Source organism: Scyliorhinus torazame, chromosome 6 (assembly GCF_047496885.1).
Source record: "Scyliorhinus torazame isolate Kashiwa2021f chromosome 6, sScyTor2.1, whole genome shotgun sequence".
Classification (NCBI taxonomy): Eukaryota; Metazoa; Chordata; class Chondrichthyes; order Carcharhiniformes; family Scyliorhinidae; genus Scyliorhinus; species Scyliorhinus torazame.
In genome coordinates, this window is record NC_092712.1 from 305,526,374 (window position 1) to 305,545,760 (window position 19,387).

Here is a 19,387-nt window from a genome sequence, read left to right on the forward strand (position 1 = left end):
AAAGGCCAGTGTAGGTCAATGAGAACAAGGGCGATGGGTAAATGGGACTTGGTGCAAACTGGCAAATGGGCAGCAGAGTTTTGGATGGTGTTTTTAAGGGGAAAGAAACAGAACAGATGAACCACAAAGCGATGTGTCTGTAACAAGCTCTTTGCATGGGCTTAAGTAGGGTGCTCTCTCCGAGGGCTGGTGCATACTAGATGGGCCGAATGGCCTCCATCTGCACTGTAAATTCTACGATTCTATGAAATTAACAATCTCACGGTATTTTAAAACAGTTTAAAATTTTCACCACTACATGTGCTAAACATACTTTTGAAAGCTTAGACGTGGATAATCCTGCCTTACCATTCAAACTGACTTTCGTTAACAGTGGAGCCGCTGGGAGTGTTTGACTAGAATTTACAATGAGAAGCGTTTGAATAGGTTTCTCTACGTTGGTGGGTTTAGCCAGTGAAGAATGCACAAAATCAAGAATAAATAAATATTGCATCTGAGGTAACTAACAGTGATCTAGGATAACTGCTCCATCCCACCTATTACTTCCAGGATATTGACAGATGGAAGTGACTTTCAAGAAAGGAAAACTCAAACTGAAATAAAATGATCCCACATTTCAGGAGTGCGCCTGCATTGCATCAATATTGTCTTGGGAATATTTGATTTCTACATTGAGGATTGAGCTTTTGAGGAGGGTCAATTCTCAGTATTCCTGTGGGAAGCTTTAATTAAGCTTCCAAAATGGCTTTGCGAGTCCACGCACTCCCTAGGCTATTGCAAGCTCATGGCAGGCACAAAAGTCCGGTTTCATTCCTGGGTCCCGAAATTCCTGAATTCAGGGAGACTGGAAAAGAAATCTTCAGCCGCGGTTGGGAAAGACATTTGGGGAAGAATGCAATTTCAACACGATTCCCTGAATTACCCCTTTTAAATTCCAGCAGGGATATGAGTGAGCGGATCTTTCACTTGATCCAATAACCCCCACACACTATCAACATTCTCCTCACAGACCTGATGAAGACTCAGACTTTGCCCTGGAGTTTTGTTTGCTCCATTACAGATCTTTCTAATTCTATTCAAATATTTGCCCGTTCAAAAATGTCAACCCATCCTTCCTCTCTGACCTTCTGCATGCTCTTAGCAGTTTTGGTTCCTATTCCTACTTGAAGCCATAAATTCGTAAGACGCGGGAGCAGAAGTGGGCCATTCGGCCTGTCAAGTCTGCTCCGTCATTCAATGAGATCACGACTGATCTGATGCGATAATCCTCAACTCCACTTTCCCGATTTACCCCCATAACCCTGGATTCCCTTGCTCATTCTAAACCTGTCCATCTCGGCCTTCAACATACTGAACAAGCCAACCTCTGCAGCCCTCTGCGAAAAATAGTTCCACACATTCACTACCCTTCATAGTCTCAAAGTTCCCTTGAGGTTCTACCGCTGTCATGACAGAACTAATGGTGGACGACCACTGTTACCTGGCAGTGAATGGGGTGCTGGTAAAACGGATGGTGTGGAGAGAACAATGTGACATGTGGACCCCGGTAGTGGAACCCATGCGATTTGTACTTTCAAAGAGGGCAACATATGAAGAAAAACCATTTTGTCAATTGGCTCACTTGCTCAGGGGCTATGAGCAGCGGAGTAGGTTGCACCCAATTTGGGGTGGGAGGGATTACCTGGGCAACACCTTCCAGAGGTGAGTGACTGCCCAATTTCCAGCTGCATGGGACAAGTGGGCAGCGCCCCGATGGGAGAGAGTGTTGAAGGGTACGAACGTGTACGAAGCTGGCACACCAGGTTGTGATTACAACCCATGGAATTTTAGAACACTTCCTTTGATAATGTCAAAGTTGTCTGATCTTCACTCATTGCACACTTCCTTTGCATTTCAAATTATCCTTTACTTGTGTTGTGCCCTTTCCAACAATTGTATTTCCAAAATTATACACCGTACTCCAACTGAGGTCTGGCTAAAGTGTGCTAGAGCTTCAGCTTAACCTTTGCAGGTTTAAACTGTATTATTCTGGTAATATAACTCAGTCTATTTACCCTTCTCATTACTTCTCCACACTTACCCAACAACTAATGTATTGATATGGTACAGTTGCCAAGGAACTTTAGTGATGCTGCAAAGTTGTTGTATAAATCCACAGCCAGGGTTCAACCTGACTTGAGCAAAGTAGTGCGACACTGTCTCGGGAAGGTAGTATCACATTATTTGGGTCACATGGAGCATAATTCCAGCTCCCTGTCACATTAGCCTTCCTGGACACTTTAGCTAGAGCTAAATTAAGTGTTTGGACATCACTGCTGCCTATACTCATTGAACATTTCAATTATAATTACAAGAAATAGAGATCTATGAGTGTGTAATTATACAAACACTGAGATCTCTCCTACCCAGGTAGAGGAGGACTTATACTTTTGGGGGCCCCTACATCGTGCCCCACCCCCTGGTGACATGGCAGCCCGCCCCCAATGATGTCAAACCCAGCCCCCATGATACCAAGCCCCGCAACCAATGACATCAAAGCCCTCCTGACCCCACCCTCAGCTCATGCAATACAAGGCGCAGAAACCCCAAATCACTGCTTGACTGCTGTAGTGCTCTTTAACCTATGACAAAAAGAAGCCTGTACTGTAATTGATACATTGAAATCCAAGTCTACCTGTTGTCAGTGTGATGGTAGAGATGGTAAATACTGTGATCCGAGTGTCTTGAGGCGAACAAACATGAACTAGTTGATGAGCAAAGCGATGGACCAATCAGCCGATGATATGACTGCGGCACAGCCTAGGCCAGTGCAGGACAGAATGAGCGAGACGAAGTCCACTCTAGGAGCAAATACTCCAGTGAAGTGGAGTGTCCACCTCTGTTCTTTGTCCAGACGGGAAGAGACATTCTGAAGGTCGGTATTGAGAGTGATGGTGGGTCCATCCACCCAAAAGGCAGTGAATGCAACATGCAAAAACAAGTGAAGGTGTTGATAGTTCCGCACCAGTGTGGCGAACAGCTCTGTAAGGTTGGGCCAAGTACAGGTTTTAAGAGACAGCCCAGCAAAAGCGAGCAAACTACACGTGTCCAGAACTCCAACAGAGCTGCAGAGGAACTGGCCCCCAGGATGAGCACAGTAGAAGCATCGGCAAATTCAGTCAGGTTTCAAAACGCCATGACAAAAATACACCCCCACTGTGTCATCCTGCAAAGAGACTGTGCGCATTCAATCCCAAATTATTCCCGAGAATTCAAATCTTGCCAAACGAACCTTGCAGTTGAAATGTCCGAATGGACGGAGCCACCCGTTATTGACTCCCAAGCCGGGCCCACACCAGTTGAAGGTCATTTGCTGGGTAAAATGGAAATCTATGGGAATTTCCCATCCAACTGGAATTACATGGCGACTCCCAAGAAGATGGATTGTTTGTTGGGGAAGAAACAGGGACGGGAACGATACTGGAATTTCCCATCGACTTCCTAATCGTAGAATCTGCTTTTGATCCTCGAATGGCAGAATTCTCGGACAAGCCCCAAAAAGTGAAAATTGCCCTTGCTTCCCATACAGTGGACTCTGGGCGAAAGCCAACAGGCGAAATCCACCACTGAACGACAAGGAACAGAGAGCCAAGTTGAAAATCAGTAGCCTCAACAATCCCGGTATGAATTCAGAACGGTCAAAAATCGAACGGCCAACAGTAAACATGCTGGATCAGGAATGGGATTTCCTAACCGGTTTCATAAGTTGGATCCTCCAGCTCCTCTCAGGATAACTAAACCGCCACCCCGCCCCGGGGGCGGTTAACCCCCAGCAGATGGAGCTGCCGATCGCCGCCTCGGAGAAATCATCGCTCATTAACACAAGACTGGAAGGTCTTTATCGAAGTGTCACGGTAGAATGCTCCATTAATCGTTCTCTGCAGAATCCCAAATAGGAGAATTCACGGAATTGGATCACAGCATGGATTGCACTTCTGTTTTGCAGACAGTAGAAAATGGACCTCCTGTTGAATTAAGAATAACTGGATTCCAAGTCGACATTCCAAAGGGTAATCAGTTTCCACCCCGTCCTCTCATTCTCAGCCGTGGCCTCTGGCTCTGGTCAAGTTTTCCGACTGGCTGTTTGTTCGAGTGACTGGGCCTTGAGCCTCGGCGTCTGCATGTGCTCCTGGCTTTATCTGGGCTGGCCTCTGTTAGTTTGGTGCCCGCCTTCCCTCCCTCCTCAGCCCTAGCCTGGAGGCCGCGAGTCACCCCGCTGCTCTCCTCAATGACCGTTGGTCAGTGCCTGTTCTTCACCTGGCCGAAGACTGCGCAGGCTCACAACCCAAAGTTAGGCCGGAGACCTCACTTTTGCCCCAGGCTGCCCCCGGTGGCTGAATATCAGAAACCTGGCTGCTGCTTCACTCAATGAAAGTTCAGAAACCTCACCCCAATTCAGGAGATCCGTCTGAACTGCTCTAAGTCTCCACCATGTCTCAATGCCTGGCAAACTGTTCTCTAGCTCTAAAGGGGAATCCACCAATTACAGCCTGAGATTATTCTGTATTTCCAGCTGATAGGTTTAAGCCTATCAGCAAATTCAGAGCTACCAGGCTCTGATTGGTGCTCTCACACCAGTCACCGCTCAGTATGGGGCCCCCACATTGGCCAGGGCCCAGCACTGCAGTGCTGAGTGTTGTAAGTCCGCCTCTCTACCCAGGAGCATTGGAGTACAGTCAGGCACACACCTACAGTCCATGTGGTGAAGGTACATCCACAGTGCTGTTAGGGAGGGAGTTTCAACTCGACAGTGAAGGAACAGCAATGACGTTCCATGTCAAGACGGTGTGTGACTTGGAGGGGAAACCTCCAGGTGGTGTTGTTCCCCTGTGCTTACTGCCTTGTTACTCTGGGTGGTGGAGGTCACAGGTTTGGAAGGTGCTATCGAAGAACCTTGCCAGGTTTTAGTTACTACTTGCCTGCCTGTCACGTTACATCACTGAGCTAAGTCTCTCCTCATTAACTGCTCCTCCTCTTTCCATTCTTCTCCCCATATCAGTGACTGCTGACAATTTAATGTTTAAAACCATATTTTGCATCCAGATAATAGAATTATCAATAAAGGAACAGGAGCCCGAACACTGACTCTTTGTATTTTACCCAGAATGTTTTCCTCCAGCTCTCTCAAGGGTACACAAATCTTACCCAACGATTTCCTCAGTCGGATTTTTTTTGTTGACGTTTTGAACTGGGACTTTGTCAAAGGCTTTCAAAAAATCAAACAAGCTAGGTCACAGGGGGCATCACTCATATTTGTAATATTTGCAAAGAAGTCAAGAGATTTTTCCAAATCTATGCTGGCTACTTCTCGCTAAAGCATCATGACGCAAGTACTCCTCCAGCCTTTTCTTCAGAATATTTTCTTTCATCAACTGTTGATGTAAGACTCTGGAAATTGCTCCGGGGGGGGGGGGGGGGGGGGGGGGGGCATTGGCGGGAGGGGAGGGGGTGGGGGGAGATCTTTTCCTCTTTGTGATTAGGACTCAGATATTGTGGAACCCATCAGTAGAAAAGCCAGTGTCCACAATTCCCTTCCTGGGCACATCCTCCTAGGATAAAGCCATTGGATTGGATTGGATTTGGTCAAGCCATTGATAAAGCCATTTGGTCCATTCACTCCGTGATGCTCGATCAATAACTCCAGAGGCGAGATTGGATGACAATTGAAGGCTTTATTGGACTAGATGCTTCCCCCAGCAGCGCAGGTACAGAATGCGGCTGCTAGGGAGACACAGACTCTTATACTCCGCCTAACTGGGCGGAACCAGCAGGCAGGCTTCACCAATGATCTTCCTGTCTCAGGTACCTCCCACACCAATGGTCTTACAGCCTCAACCTAGGTACTGTAATACCCCTAATACTGACTACCACACGTCTGGCCTGTCATGGGTCATGTGTTCTCTTGCATCACTGTGTGGGCGGTATTGTGTCCAGTCCCACATTAACTCTGTAATTTCCAGACTATTATCTACCAACTAGGATTTCTCCAAAACTACTTTGGAAATAACAGAGATCAACAGAGTTTAACCTGCCAACTGAGCCAGGACCCCATTTTCCCTTTATCACAGAATCGTACAGCACTGAAGAAGGTAATTCATTCAAATCCGCACCCAAACCCAGGGTCAATGTAGTGTTGGACAGAGATGTGCCTGGATACAAACTTGAAGATAGCTCCTAACTTGTACCTTTCACTGTACCTGTGTGCAGTTCTAGTAGTTAATAAGGGCTTCCAGTCAACCTACGGAAGACCACAAGGTCTTCTTGAAACACGCTGATCTGTAACCAACATCCCAAAGCAGTGCAGAACTAAATAATTATTCACTTCCAAAGAGCAATCCAGTTGGTCCCCCTCGCCTGCTCTTTTTCCATTTCCCTTCAATTATTTCTCCTTCAAGTATTTATTCCACTCATAAACTTTCTATTAAAGGTCAGCGTTAATCCTGAAAGAACTATTCCCTAGCTCTTATCTTTAAATGCCCAGATAATCTGCCTATACTCACGTTTGAACATCCCTGACTCCTCCCTCGGTTCTGCCACTTATTCCCACGTGGGCGATTGCCATCAGCACCTCTCCTGTTGCCTGCATTAGCCAATCTCAATGGCCCATCGCTTCCGGGTTTCCCAGCGTCGCATTTAAGGGGTGCCCCTCGAGGAAGTTGCCATGTGAGGGTTTACCCGGCAATTGCCCAGAAGTGCCAAGTTGCTCTGACAATTCCGCAGGGCTGGGAATCATCCGACAGAAGCGATTTAAGTTTCTAACTTTGGATGGTTCTGCCAGTTTTACCCTGATAATTACTCTCTCTATACATCTACTACGTTAGGCCAAGTAAACTAATGAGGGCTCCATTTGTTTCATCATTACAACACAAAGGCCGCGATTCAACTAAATGAGAAGGAAGTCCCATAGCGAGCACGTTTAGCTGGGTTTGTCTCGGTGCTCACAGCGCCGAGAAACACATGGTTATACAGCGGCACTCGCATTAAATAAGCGGACTCAGTGGGGAACGCGCGGCCGAGGCTGCACATAGCCCCATTTTCTACTGAGGAGCTCCACTCGCTGGGACTCCTTAGTGTAGCGAGAGATCAGGAGACCATTTTTAAATGGCACACCTGGCCCGATCGTCAACACACAAAGAATGCCAGCTTGGCACCTTGGCAGTCCCAATCTGGCACCCTGGCAGTGCCCTGAAAGCTGGCAGTGTCACCTGGGCACCTTGGCAGTGACAGGCTGACACCAAGGTGGCACTGCCAGGGTGCTAGGGTAGCACTGCCAGGGTGGCTGAGTGGCACCAGCAGTGCTAGGGTGTCACCGTGCCCAAAGGGCATGTCCTGGGGGCCTCCGATCCCCTGGGATCCCCGTTTCGTCTGATCCCTGTTTGGGGGATGGGGAACAGTGCTGAACAGCGCTCGCCCAAAGTCTACGAGGCGAAGCCGATGGATCCCAACGCCTCGCGTACCTCGGGAATCTAGAGTGAGACTCGCTGTCTCGCTCTAAATATGCAGATTTTCTAAAAAGTGATCCTGCCCACAATGGGCGGGATTTACATCACACCATCTCAGGAGATCATGTTAGATCTCGAGAGGTGTTGCGAGCTGGGTAGATCCCGGGAATGGAGTCTCCCGACTTTTACCGGCCAAGTTGCGCTGCGGCAAGCTGCTTTTCGGGCGCAGCGTGGCCGTTGGATCGCGCTCAAAGAAATCATCACAAATCCCATCACTGAGTCCTTACCATTACTAACCTCGTTTAACCTCTTCCAAACTCTTGCCTTACTTTCAAAAGTTGATAAACCTCATAACCCTTCCCTTGACCAGGGGAATGGAACCCGGGTGATTTGTTTCATCCTCTGGTTTTCTGCTCTAGTTCATATTGGCACTTACATTGTTGCATTCCAGGTATTGAAGGTTGTAGTGATGTGGTGCAACAGTAAGGGATCACTGGCATTGGAACTGAGGGGCAGCAGGAGAAGAGGGGGTGGAGGAGGCCGATTATTCATTAGCTTGAGATGTTGCAAAGTGGCAATACATCCTCCAGTGCAGATAATCGACACAGGTTTGAGGGCGTTTATGAAGCTCTACTCAGAGCAAGACAGTCGCTTAGGAATTCCGAACCATGCAGCGTCATTGCCCAATGCAGGGATGTAAGATCAAAGTGTGAATATTGCAGGGCAAGGCTGGAAAGCTAGAAGTTCCAAGTGATGAAGTTAATTTACTCGGGTTAGTCTGCTCCTGCTGCCTGGCTATCTCTACTATTGGTCCCCAGTTGCTAGCCCATTTCATGCAGCACACAGGAATGCAATACAAGTGCTTTAAACCTTTTGTACATTATTTTCAGCGATTAGAATTTTTATCCTGGAATATTGAGGAATTACGAAGGGGTAGACAAGAGATTTATGAAAAGGTTTGGGCTGCTGGTTTATTGAATTTATTCAGCGAGTGGTGAAGCCATTCAAAGAAAGATACTCCCGGGTTTAATCCCCAGCGTGTCCCTAATGGATATCAGCTAGAATGATGGTAAAGGTGCTACTGCTGGCCTGATTAGCCCCAACGTTAATCAGGAAATCAGGCAATGTGCCACACTCTTCATTGTTACCAGGAGAATGTGTGGACATCAACAATGTTTGCTGATAGAACAACACAATGCAACAAAATGCCAATGGACTTCACAAATGGAAAGGGGCAGGTAAACTGTGCAAAAGCAGATTATGAGGGATGACTGGTTGAAAAGACAGGATTGAGAGTCTTTTCAAAGAGCATGAGGGAGAAAGGGAGAGATGGAGGGGCAGAGCGTGGCGTTCCGAGAATGGCTCCAAAGCAGCCGAGGTGAGGAGAAGATCATAAGAATCACTACAGTGCAGAAGGAGGCCATTCGGCCCATTGAGTCTGCACCAACCCTCTGAAAGAGCAGCCTACCTAGGCCCACTCCCCCACCCTATCCCCATAACCCCGCACATTTATCACGGCCAATCCACCTAACCTGCACATCTTTGGACTGTGGGAGGAAACCGGAGAAAACCCACACAGATACGGGGAGAACGTGCAAACCCCACATGGTTGCCCAAGGCGAGAATCAAACCCTGATCCCTAGCTCTGTGCGGCAGCAGTGGTAACCACTGTGACAACACACTGATTTATTCCAGATTTATTCCAACAATCCGCCTACCAGCATTCACTGACAAAGCTTCAACTTGAGTTCCAGTCATTTGGATAAGGGGTCAGAGAGCACTTAATGCCAGTGAAAGTACACCCTAATAAGCAATTAACATCTTCATAAGGGAGGAGAGCGGGAAAGCAGTACACATCCGCGATATTGAGCTGGATTGAGCTGCTTTGCTACATTATAGGAAATCCTGTGTCATGATTTCTTTCAGGTCAGCTGCGTCTTCTCAGTTCCCTTTCAATTTACTTCAGTGTTTCATTCATTTGCCTTGTCTTGTGAGTTAGAACTGAAATTAAAAACCACTGACAGAGCCTCACACCAATTACTTTGACCAATTATCATTTCTGGAGCCCACTGTTCTCACCTTGTGTCTGCTGCCTGGACAAGCTTCCAGAATCTCTCAATATTCTGACTCACAGCTACCAGGGTGGCTTACAAATTAAAATTAGTCAAAACTCATGAGTGACATGAATGTGAGGCAAACGGATCTATTCTTAGATGATCTGTTTCAACTGGGGAGATCATTATCAGGACTTTTCTTTTGGTCAAAGGCTCAGGGCTGGAAGGAAAAATACTCAACAAGAGTTGGAAGGGCTTGGAGAGAGCGATGGGTAAGGTTATAATGTTGGAAAATGCTGAAAAGATATCTAACACCATTCATGACCAAAAGCACTTCAGAGTCAACAAAGTACTTTCACCATCATGGTTGCCTGTAGGATACACAGCAGGCAATTTGCACACAGCAAGCTCCCACAAGTGATAATACCCAGATGATCTGTCTTTAGTGATGTTGATTAAGGAATTAACATGGGCCAGGACACCAGGGATAACTCGCCTGTCACCCAAGAAGGCAACATCTTACCCAAAAGACTTCCAACAGTGCAGCACTCCTGCAGTACTGCACTGGAATATCAGCCTTCATTTTATTTGGTGTTCGGGCCCTGGAGTGGGATTTGCACCCGAGGGCCTTGTGAACCAGAGCCAAAAGTGTTACCAACAGAGCCATAGCAAGACTGAATGTGCCGGTGCTAGATAGCGGCACTCCCATCAAATTGGCCCCCTCCAGGCTGAGCAGCAGGAGCCAAAGTACAAAGATAACTGTGAACAGCTGACGAGGGACAGAGTGTGGGGGAGCAGTACTGCTCACCATATATTGGCGTACAATTGTACTGAAGGGCCAACCTCCTGTATGAAGAAGCATTGCCCTGACACTTCCTTCATAAATCGTGGGATTAGAAGAATAGTTGGCCATTCGGTCCATCGAGCCTGCTCCACCATGCGATAAGATCATGGTTGAACTGATTGCGCTCTTAACTCCGCCTTCTTGCCTGTCCCCTTTAACCCTCAAGTCTCTTGTCAATCAAAAATCTGTCAAATTCAGCCTTGAGTTTATTCAGTGGCCCCCTGCTCCACTGCTTTCTGGGATAATAATAATAATCTTTATTGTCACAAGTAGGCTTCCATTAACACTGCAAGGAAGTTACTGTGAAAAGCTCCTAGTCGCCACATTCCGGCGCCTGTTCGGGTACACAGAGGGAGAATTCAGAATGTCCAAATTACCTAATAGCACATCTTTCGGGACTTGCAGGAGGAAACCGGAGCGCCCGGAGGAAACCCACGCAGACATAGGGAGAGCGTGCGGACTCCGCACAGTGACCCAGTGGGGAATCGAACCTGGGACTCTGGCGCTGTGAAGCCACAGTGCTAACCATTGTGCTACCATGCTGCCCATATAGAGAATTCCACAGACGAACAACCCTCAGAGAAAAAAATCCTTCTTATCTCCATCTTAAATGACACCCCTTGGCCCATAATTTCCTGGTTCCCCAGCATCACATTTAGGGGGTGCCCCTACAATGTGCTGGGGAATTTCTCGAGGACGTCCCCATGTAAGGTTTACCTGGCAATTATCCAAAAGTGCTAATTTCTTCTGGTCAATTGCACTGAGCTGGGAACCATCCACTGAAGTGATTTAAATTGCTAACTTTGAATGGTTCTGCCTGTTTTAACTGATAGTTACTCCAAAAGAGTTAGAGGATAAAAAAATCACTTCTGGGTAACTATTTAAACTTCCAGATCCACCCCGCACCAACATGACCCCCAGCAGATCTCTCACCCTCACCCTGACCCGCCATGATCTCCCATACGCTCCCATGGCCCGACAACGCCACCCCCCCTTCCCCCTGGTCTCATGCCCCCCTTCACCCAGGTCTCCTACCCCACCCCTCTAGAAAGCTACAGCCCTTTGTAAACTGTGTCTCCCTAGACCCCCCACACACGAGGAAATATTCTCCCAGCATCTATCCTGTCAAGTCCCTCTCAATGGGCGGGATTCTGCGGGAATCGGCAGGGCGGGCAACTCCGGCGGGAAGGAGTGGCGTGAACCACTCCGGCGTCGGGCCGTCCCAAAGATGCGGAATCCTCCGCACCTTCAGGGGCTAGGCCCGCCCCGGAGTGGTTTGCGCCGTGCCGACCGGCGTGGAAGGGGCTTGGCGCCACGGCAACCGACGCCGAAGAGCCTCCGCCGGCCAGCGCGAGTTGGCGCATGCGTGGGAGCGCCAACGTGTGCTGGCATCATCCCAGCGCATGCGCAGAGGGCTTTGTCTCCGCCCCGGCCATGGCGGACCGGTACAGCCGCCGGTGCGGAAGAATAGAGTGCCCCCAGGGCACAGGCCCGCCTACAGATTGGTGGGCCCCGATCGTGGGCCAGGCCACTGTGGGGGCACCTCCCGGGGCCAGATCCCCCCTGAGGACCCCGGAGGCTGCCCGCGCAGCCAGGTTCCGCTGGCAAAATACCTGGTGTAACATACAGTGGCGGGACCCGCCAAGAACGGGCGGCCACTCGGCCCATTGCGGGCCGGAGAATCGCCGAGGGGGGTGGGGGGGGGCGCTGTCAGCGGTCGCCGGCCGGCGCGGTGCAATTCCCGCCCCCGCCAAATCTCCGGCGCCGGAGAATTCACGCCGCCCCCCCCGGCGATTCCTCGGCCCGGCGGGGGTCTCAGAATCCCGCCCAATATGTCTCAATTCTGTTGTGTTACCATGATAAAAAATAACACGTTAATGGCGACTATGGGTGATTCCTAATTCCTTTTTGTCATTTGTTTATGTTAACATGAGGGCCAATGGGGTTTCATGGGAGGATGGGATCGTTGTTATTGATATGGGAATTGACATTACATTCATTGCTTATTATTGTTTATTGTTGGGTGTAAATTTGGGGAAAAATGTGAAAAAGGAGAATAAAAAAATATATTTTTTTAAATGATAAAAAATAACTTGTGTCACTTGCTTCCCTCTCCAACCTATAAAAAGTTTTGTCATGAGAATGTCGCTTTAAGAAATGTTTGGCTGCTCATATTACTGCAGTGATGTCAGAGCGTGGGTGGAGCTGGGCTGTCTGTCAGCTTTTTACTGTTGTTTTAGGCTGTTTGCTGCAGGGTGTATTTTAATTTCATTTTCAGTGTTGGAGTTGAAGCCAAACACAGCAGCTGTACTGCTTGTCTCTCTGCCATCAAAAGACTATCTCTTGATCATTTGATGAATTCAGAATTATAAATGTTTTCAGTAGTAACTTTAACCTAATGTGCTTCTGTTAAAGGTTTTGTTTTTAAGTCGTATGGATGTTAAAAAGAAAGCTTAAGGGATTACTTAGTGTTGTATTCTTTAGGGGTTGTATTTGAATTAATGGTTGCTAAGATGTTCACTGTATGTTTTAAAAAGGTTAACTTGAGTTCATAGAATAAACATTGTTTTGCTTTAAAAAATACTTTTCCATTTCTGCTGTACCCCACCTGTAGAGTGGGCCGTGTGCTCCCCATACCACAATCTATTAAAAGTTGTGGGTCAGGTGAACTCCATGTTACACTTTGGGGTTCTCTAAACCCTGGCCCATAACAGTTTGTTCATTAATTTTCCATAAAGACAGTTGCTCTTTTCAGATCTGTAAACAAATAAGGAATAACCCCCTCCTCCCCGCCACTCCCCCTCAATCCCACAAAAATCCCTGCTGCCTAGTGCAAAGTGACGTTGGAAAAGTTTTTTAAAAAAGATGCAATACCCCCAGCAGCCTGGCAGGGGCGGTCAAGAGTGGGCAGGAGGGCAAAATCTGACCAATGCAACTTTTAACTTCCAAAAGAGGAGATGAGAAAACATGATAGGCGTGGATCAGCTGAAAGGACTTGTGCAAGGACGGTGCCCAGCACTGGGAAATGCTCAAAACTGACAGAAGTGGATGGCGATGGGGCCCTAATTAAAATTTTCCTGATTAAAATCCGCAAGAAACTTCAGAGAGTCGTGAACACCGCCCAGTCCATCACACAAATCTGCCTCCCAGCCATTGACTCCGTCTACACCTCCCGCTGCCTGGGGAAAGCGAGCAGCATAATCAAAGATCCCTCCCACCCGGCTTACTCACTCTTCCAACTTCTTCCATCGGGCAGTAGGTACAGAAGTCTGAGAACACGCACAAACAGACTCAAAAACAGCTTCTTCCCCACTGTCACCAGACTCCTAAATGACCCTCTTATGGACTGATCTCAATAACACTACACCCTGTATGCTTCATCCGATGCCAGTGCTTATGTAGTTACATTGTATATGTTGTGTTGCCCTATTATGTATTTTCTTTTCTTCCCTTTTCTTCTCATGTATTTAATGATCTGTTGAGCTGCTCACAGAAAAATACTTTTCAATGTACCTCGGTACACGTGACAATAAACAAATCCAATCCAATCCAATCCAAAATGTAAAGAGTGAATAAATAGGAAGCAGAGGAGAGGAGGGGAGTGGGACCAGCGGAGGCAGGATCGTCTTCCTCCCAGTTTAGCCTATCAATAATAGAAAGCCGGCTTAATTGGTAACTTTAGACCGGAAAAAGCCATTTTGCCACGCAGCTCACACATGCGTAAGGGATTTCGTATTTCCTTTGCCGGAAAAGAGAGAGAGAGAGTTAGAAAATAATTCTTCTTCTTCATCTTGCCCGTCTGAATAAACAGTGACTCCGAGCAGAGCGCAGCCTCCAGCCTGGGCTGGAGCCTTAGACACTCACTCTGGGTGTAGCAATTCACCCCATTTCAAAATCGATTTGCAATTTCTCGACAAAAAAAGAAATGTTTTGATCTATAAAACCCAATGCTTCCTGCTGCCAGCATTTTCCTGCCTTGAAGGGCGAGAATTTGTTCAAGACAGAAAAATGTACAGGGTTTTTTTTTAAAAAAGTTCCAGGCGAATCTTTTTACCTTTTGAGCAGAAACCCAGCTGCCCCCAGTTCAGACAAAGATTGTGGGGCTGATTAAAACAGATTAAAGATGATCCTCGTATCATCCACACAAGTGCCTGATTCTATATTTACTGACCTGTCTCTGACACCCAAACAAATCATTTACTGCTTGAGGAAAAGGATCAATATTTGCCTCTGTTTTGTTTTTCTTATTCAGTCAAGGATTTTGCATTCATTGATGGAGGCAGAATCAATTTTGGGTGGATTAATATCAAATTGTTGGTCAGTTTCAAATATTTCAAAACTTTGTTTTTTTTAAAAACCGCCTGGTTCCCCCACCCAGCACTTTATTAAAGAGAGGAGTGTTTTTTTTTAAAAACTTTGACAACACTCTGGGATATGAGGTGGGTGAAGTGAGCAAACCTTCGACTAGTGGAGATCGGGAGAGTTCCGCCTTATCTTCCGGGAAAGCGTGGATTAAGCTCTTAAGCACCCGGGTCAAATCGGTGTAACTCCGGTGTAAGTACAGCACGTTCCTGTCTGACCACTCGGTCCTGATCTCGAAGAACTCCTCTTCCCTTCGGTTGACCAGCAGTTTCCTCACTCCATTCACCCAGCAGTCCCTCACGAACATGTTCACCAAGGAGGTTCCTGCAAACACAGCGGATGCCATCCTGCATCAACGCAGCATGTTTGGAAGAGGGGTTGCTGCTCTTGGAGAGGGCCAGGGGTGGGCACCCACACACACACAGCTCCTGTCCCCGGACACAGATCCGAGCTGGACACCCACTCGACTCGCTCAGTCCTGTGTTGTCCAAGCTGCTTCTCCTGGACTCCCGACCTCCCCTTCTCCTCTCTCTCTTCTTCCCGACTCCTCTTTTTGCCTCTCCCTCTCTCTGTCTCACACCCCTTCACTTCGGCTTCAGGATTGTGAATCTGGGGAGTCCGCAGTTGTGTACCTTCGCCCCTTGCTGGAGGCACTGCCCTGCTGTCACAAGGTGCTGCTGTCATTTGGAAAGCATGTCCAACCCCCAACCCCCCTCCCCTCTCTCTCTGATCTCACTCAAGCGCTCAACTTTTCCTGGGGCACCTCCTCCTTCCAGGGAAGTCAATTCCCTTCCGCAGGATCCTTGACATCATTCCCAGGAATGTCTCCCTCCCAGCCAGCCAGCACTCCCTCTCTCTCTCTCTCTATGAATGCTGTGACTGTTCCGTTGCTGAATTAGAGGCGATGCACAAAACACAGTACAGTCCTCACCAAACACTCCCCACACATCAATCCAGCCTGCTGTGTGCTGGAGAGGGGACCACACACCCATATAATGTTCCAATCTGTATAACTGTCCCTGCAACACCTCTTAATGCATTTCAACAGGGGGGGGGGGGAATCAATTAATTGTCAGTTCTTTATAAAGGTTACCCGGATACACACATTCTTTAATCCTATGTAATCAAACCAGGGGGAATTATGTATCTCAAAACCTGAATGATATTTCTACAAAGTGCGAGATGTGCACGTGGCCGAATGTAAACAGTGAAATCCAAAAGTGTATTTTGTACCCCACCCCGCCCAGTTTCAATAGAAGTCACTAATGTGTCTTTTTTTTCATCGGTCAACACACGGTCTTGCAATGGACCCATTCAAAACACACCCGGCCGCAGATGTTTGGCTGAATGAGGTTGGTATAAATCACAGAGCTCCAATTGAAAACAATTCACCTTTCACACTGGAATCATTGCACTCAAACGGACACATCTAGAGAGGGAAGTGCAATCCTGGAAGATATAAAGTAAAGTCGCCACAGTCCCAGGTGACCATAGGCTGCTTTCCCCTTTGAGGGGGAGAGCAGGGGGTGATTTAACCTGAGGGTCGCCACGCCTCAGGTGAGGGGCAAGGTTGAGAAGATGGGGCCTTCACGAATAACCTCAGCCGATACGGAAATTGAACCCGCGCTGCAGGCCTCGCTCTGCATCACAAACCAGCTGTCTAGCCAGTTGAAATGTAAAGAGGAATGGGTGGTGACTCTGGGGGGCAATGTTGTTCCCCCCCTCCCCCCCCCCCATTTGTCACGACTGTTACATTTTCCGTGTGAGCCGCCACGGGCAAGGTTTGCACTGGTTTCAGGAAATTTGAGAGAGTTGCGGGGACATCTTCAGCCGAGACACGGACAAAGAAGTTGAATTCTGAATAGCTTGTAAAATGTGAAATCCCCACTTTGGGGTGAATTGAAGAGGGTGGGGAGATTTCAGGGAGCAAGCCCAACCATGCAGACTTCCGCAGACTCCCAGTGAAGTAAAAACCACCCGGGTTAGGTGGACAGAAAAGTTACATCTCAAAATACTCCCAACTTGTACCATTCACGTACCAGCCTCCCCGAACAGGCGCCGGAATGTGGCGACTAGGGGCTTTTCGCAGTAACTTCATTCGAAGCCTACTTGTGACAATAAGTGATTTTCATTTAATTGTAAAGATAAAAGCTGTATGCATTAAACTTCAATTGGCATTGACACATCCCTCTCCAATCTTCACTGGAAGTCAGACAGCAAGTGACTAAAGGGTAACTTAACAGGTCCCGCATGGGAGATTTGGGCTCCAGGGCAATTTGGCAAATTTGATTCAAAATTGGCAGAGTGACAGGAGGCAGAGGGTGATGGTCGAAGGTTCTCTTTGTGACTGGAAGCCTGTGTCCGGTGCTGTACCATAGGGATCGGTGTTGGGACCCTTGCTGTTTGTAGTGTACATTAGTGATCGAGACGTGGATGTGGGAGGTATGATCAGTAAGTTCGCAGATGACACAAAAATTGGTGGTGCGGTAAATTGGGAGGGGGAAAGCCTTAGATTACAGGATGCCTGTGTGAAGTTTGCACTTTCTCCCGTGTCTGCGTGGGTTTCCTCTGGGCGTTCTGGTTTCCTCCCACAGTCCAAAGATGTGCAGGTTAGGTGGATTGGCCATGCTAAATTACCCTTAGTGTCCACAAAGGTTAGCCTAGGTTACAGGACTAGAGTGGAGGTCTGGGCTTGGGTAGCGTGCTCTTTCCAAAGGCCGGTGTAGACTCGACGGGCCGAATGGCCTCCTTCTGCACTGTAAATTCTATGAAACAGACAGCTGGCCAGATGGGCAGAACAAATGGAATTTAGAGTCATAGAGTTTTACACTACTGAAAGAGGCCCTTTGACCTACCATGTCTGTGCTGGCTATCAAACACCCATCTATTCTAATCCCATTTTTCAGCACTTGCCCCTTGCCTTGTACACTATGGCATTTCAAGTGCGCAAGTGAATGCTTCTTAAACGTTGTGAGGGTTCCTGCCTTTACCACCCTTTCAGGCAGCGAGTTCCAGACTCCCACCACCCTCTGGGTGAAAAATGTTTTACTCAAATCCCCATTAGAGCACCTGTCCCTTACCTTAAATCTATGCCTCTGGTTATTGACCCCTCTACAAAAGGGAAACGTTTCTTCCTATCTATGTTCTTCATAATTTTGTACACCTCAATCAGCCTTCAACCTTCTCTGCTCTAAGGAAAACAACCCTAGCCTAACCAGTCTCTCTTCATAACTGAAACACTCCAGTCCAGGCCACGTCATGATGGATCTCCTCTGCACCCTCTCCAGTGCAATCACATCCTTCCCATAGTGTGGCGACCAGAATTGCACACGGTACTCTTGCTGTGGCTTAACGAGTGTTTTTTGCAGCTCCATCATAACTCCCCGCTCTTATATTCTGTTCCTCGGCACTAAAGGCAAGTATCCCATATGCCTTCTTTTTTCAAAACTTTTTCTGAGTTACCAAGCCAGGGCCCAGAGTGTGGTCAGGGGCAAATCCCCAATCCAGCTCCCCGCCCGCTCCACAAACCAACTCAAATTCAAATTGAATCCAATTCATGGTCCCCACAAGAGAGACACACCAGATCTGAGCCAAAAGGCTACTATACTTGATCTTAGCCAAAAGGCCGAGAAGCGATTCCCATATGCCTTCTTAACCACCTTATCTACCTGGCCTACTGCCTTCAGGGATATTTGGACATGCACCGCAAGGTCTCTCTGGTCCTCTGTCCTTCTTAGTGTCCTACCGTTCATTGTGTATTCCCTTGCCTTGTTCATCCTCCCAAAATGCATCACCCCACATATTTCAGGGTTAAATTGAATATCTCAGTGAATTCAATGGTCAATTGTGCGGCTCAGGGATGACCAACTATTTAACGCATCAAACCTACGATGGCTTCATCGCTATAATGACAGAGCGGCTCAGAAACCAATCAATGAAGTAAAAGATGACAAATACTATTCCATAATAGTTGATTCAACACCAGATTTGAGACCTTGTGGGACAATTAACATTAATTTTAAGATATGTGACCAGTGATGGTCAAGTTGTAGAGCGATTCTTTTGTGTGTATTATCCAGCTACAACCCCACACTCTGAATGTCTGGTGACAACTGTTTTGGAAATCATTGCAAATTTAAGTTTGGACATCAAAGATTGTCGTGGGCAGAACACAAGTACAGAACACTAACTTGTTGTGTTTGTACACAAGTACAGAACACTAACTGGGTATGTTTGTACACGATTATAGAACACTCACTGAGTGTGTTTGTGCACAAATACAGAACACTAACTGGGTGTGTTTGCACATGAGTACAGAACACTAACTGGATATTTTTGTACAGAAGTACAGAACACTAACTGGATATTTTTGTACACAAGTACAGAACATTAACTGTTTGTGTTTGTGCACGATTATAGAATGCTAACTGAGTGTGTTTGTGCACAAATACAGAACACTTAACTGGGTGTGTTTGCACACGAGTACAGAACACTAACTGGATATTTTTGTACACTAGCACTGAACACAAACTGGATATGTTTGTACACAAGTACAGAACACTAACTGGGTGTGTTTGTACACAAGTACAGAACACAAACCCGGTGTGGTTGTACAAGAGCACAGATAATTAGCCGTGTATGGACGC

General features: G+C 47.4%; 1 protein-coding gene and 1 non-coding gene across 3 annotated transcripts in view; both read right to left on the reverse strand.

Moving 5' to 3' along the window:
• pxdc1b (PX domain containing 1b) overlaps positions 1–15,549 on the reverse strand; it is a 191,338-nt gene extending 175,789 nt beyond the window's left edge. Inside the window, exon 1 of one of the 2 annotated variants that reach the window (XM_072509994.1) lies at positions 14,838–15,549. In XM_072509994.1, coding sequence (XP_072366095.1) covers positions 14,838–15,087 — 250 coding nt within the window. In that variant the 5' untranslated portion in view covers positions 15,088–15,549. The remainder of the gene's footprint in view (positions 1–14,837) is intronic. The other variant, XM_072509995.1, reaches the window with a different exon arrangement.
• Positions 15,550–18,186: 2,637 nt separating this feature from the next.
• On the reverse strand, positions 18,187–18,378 carry LOC140425899 (U2 spliceosomal RNA). Its single transcript, XR_011948057.1, has one exon. It is a non-coding gene; the product is annotated as a U2 spliceosomal RNA (small nuclear RNA).
• Between the last annotated feature and the right edge of the window lie 1,009 nt (positions 18,379–19,387).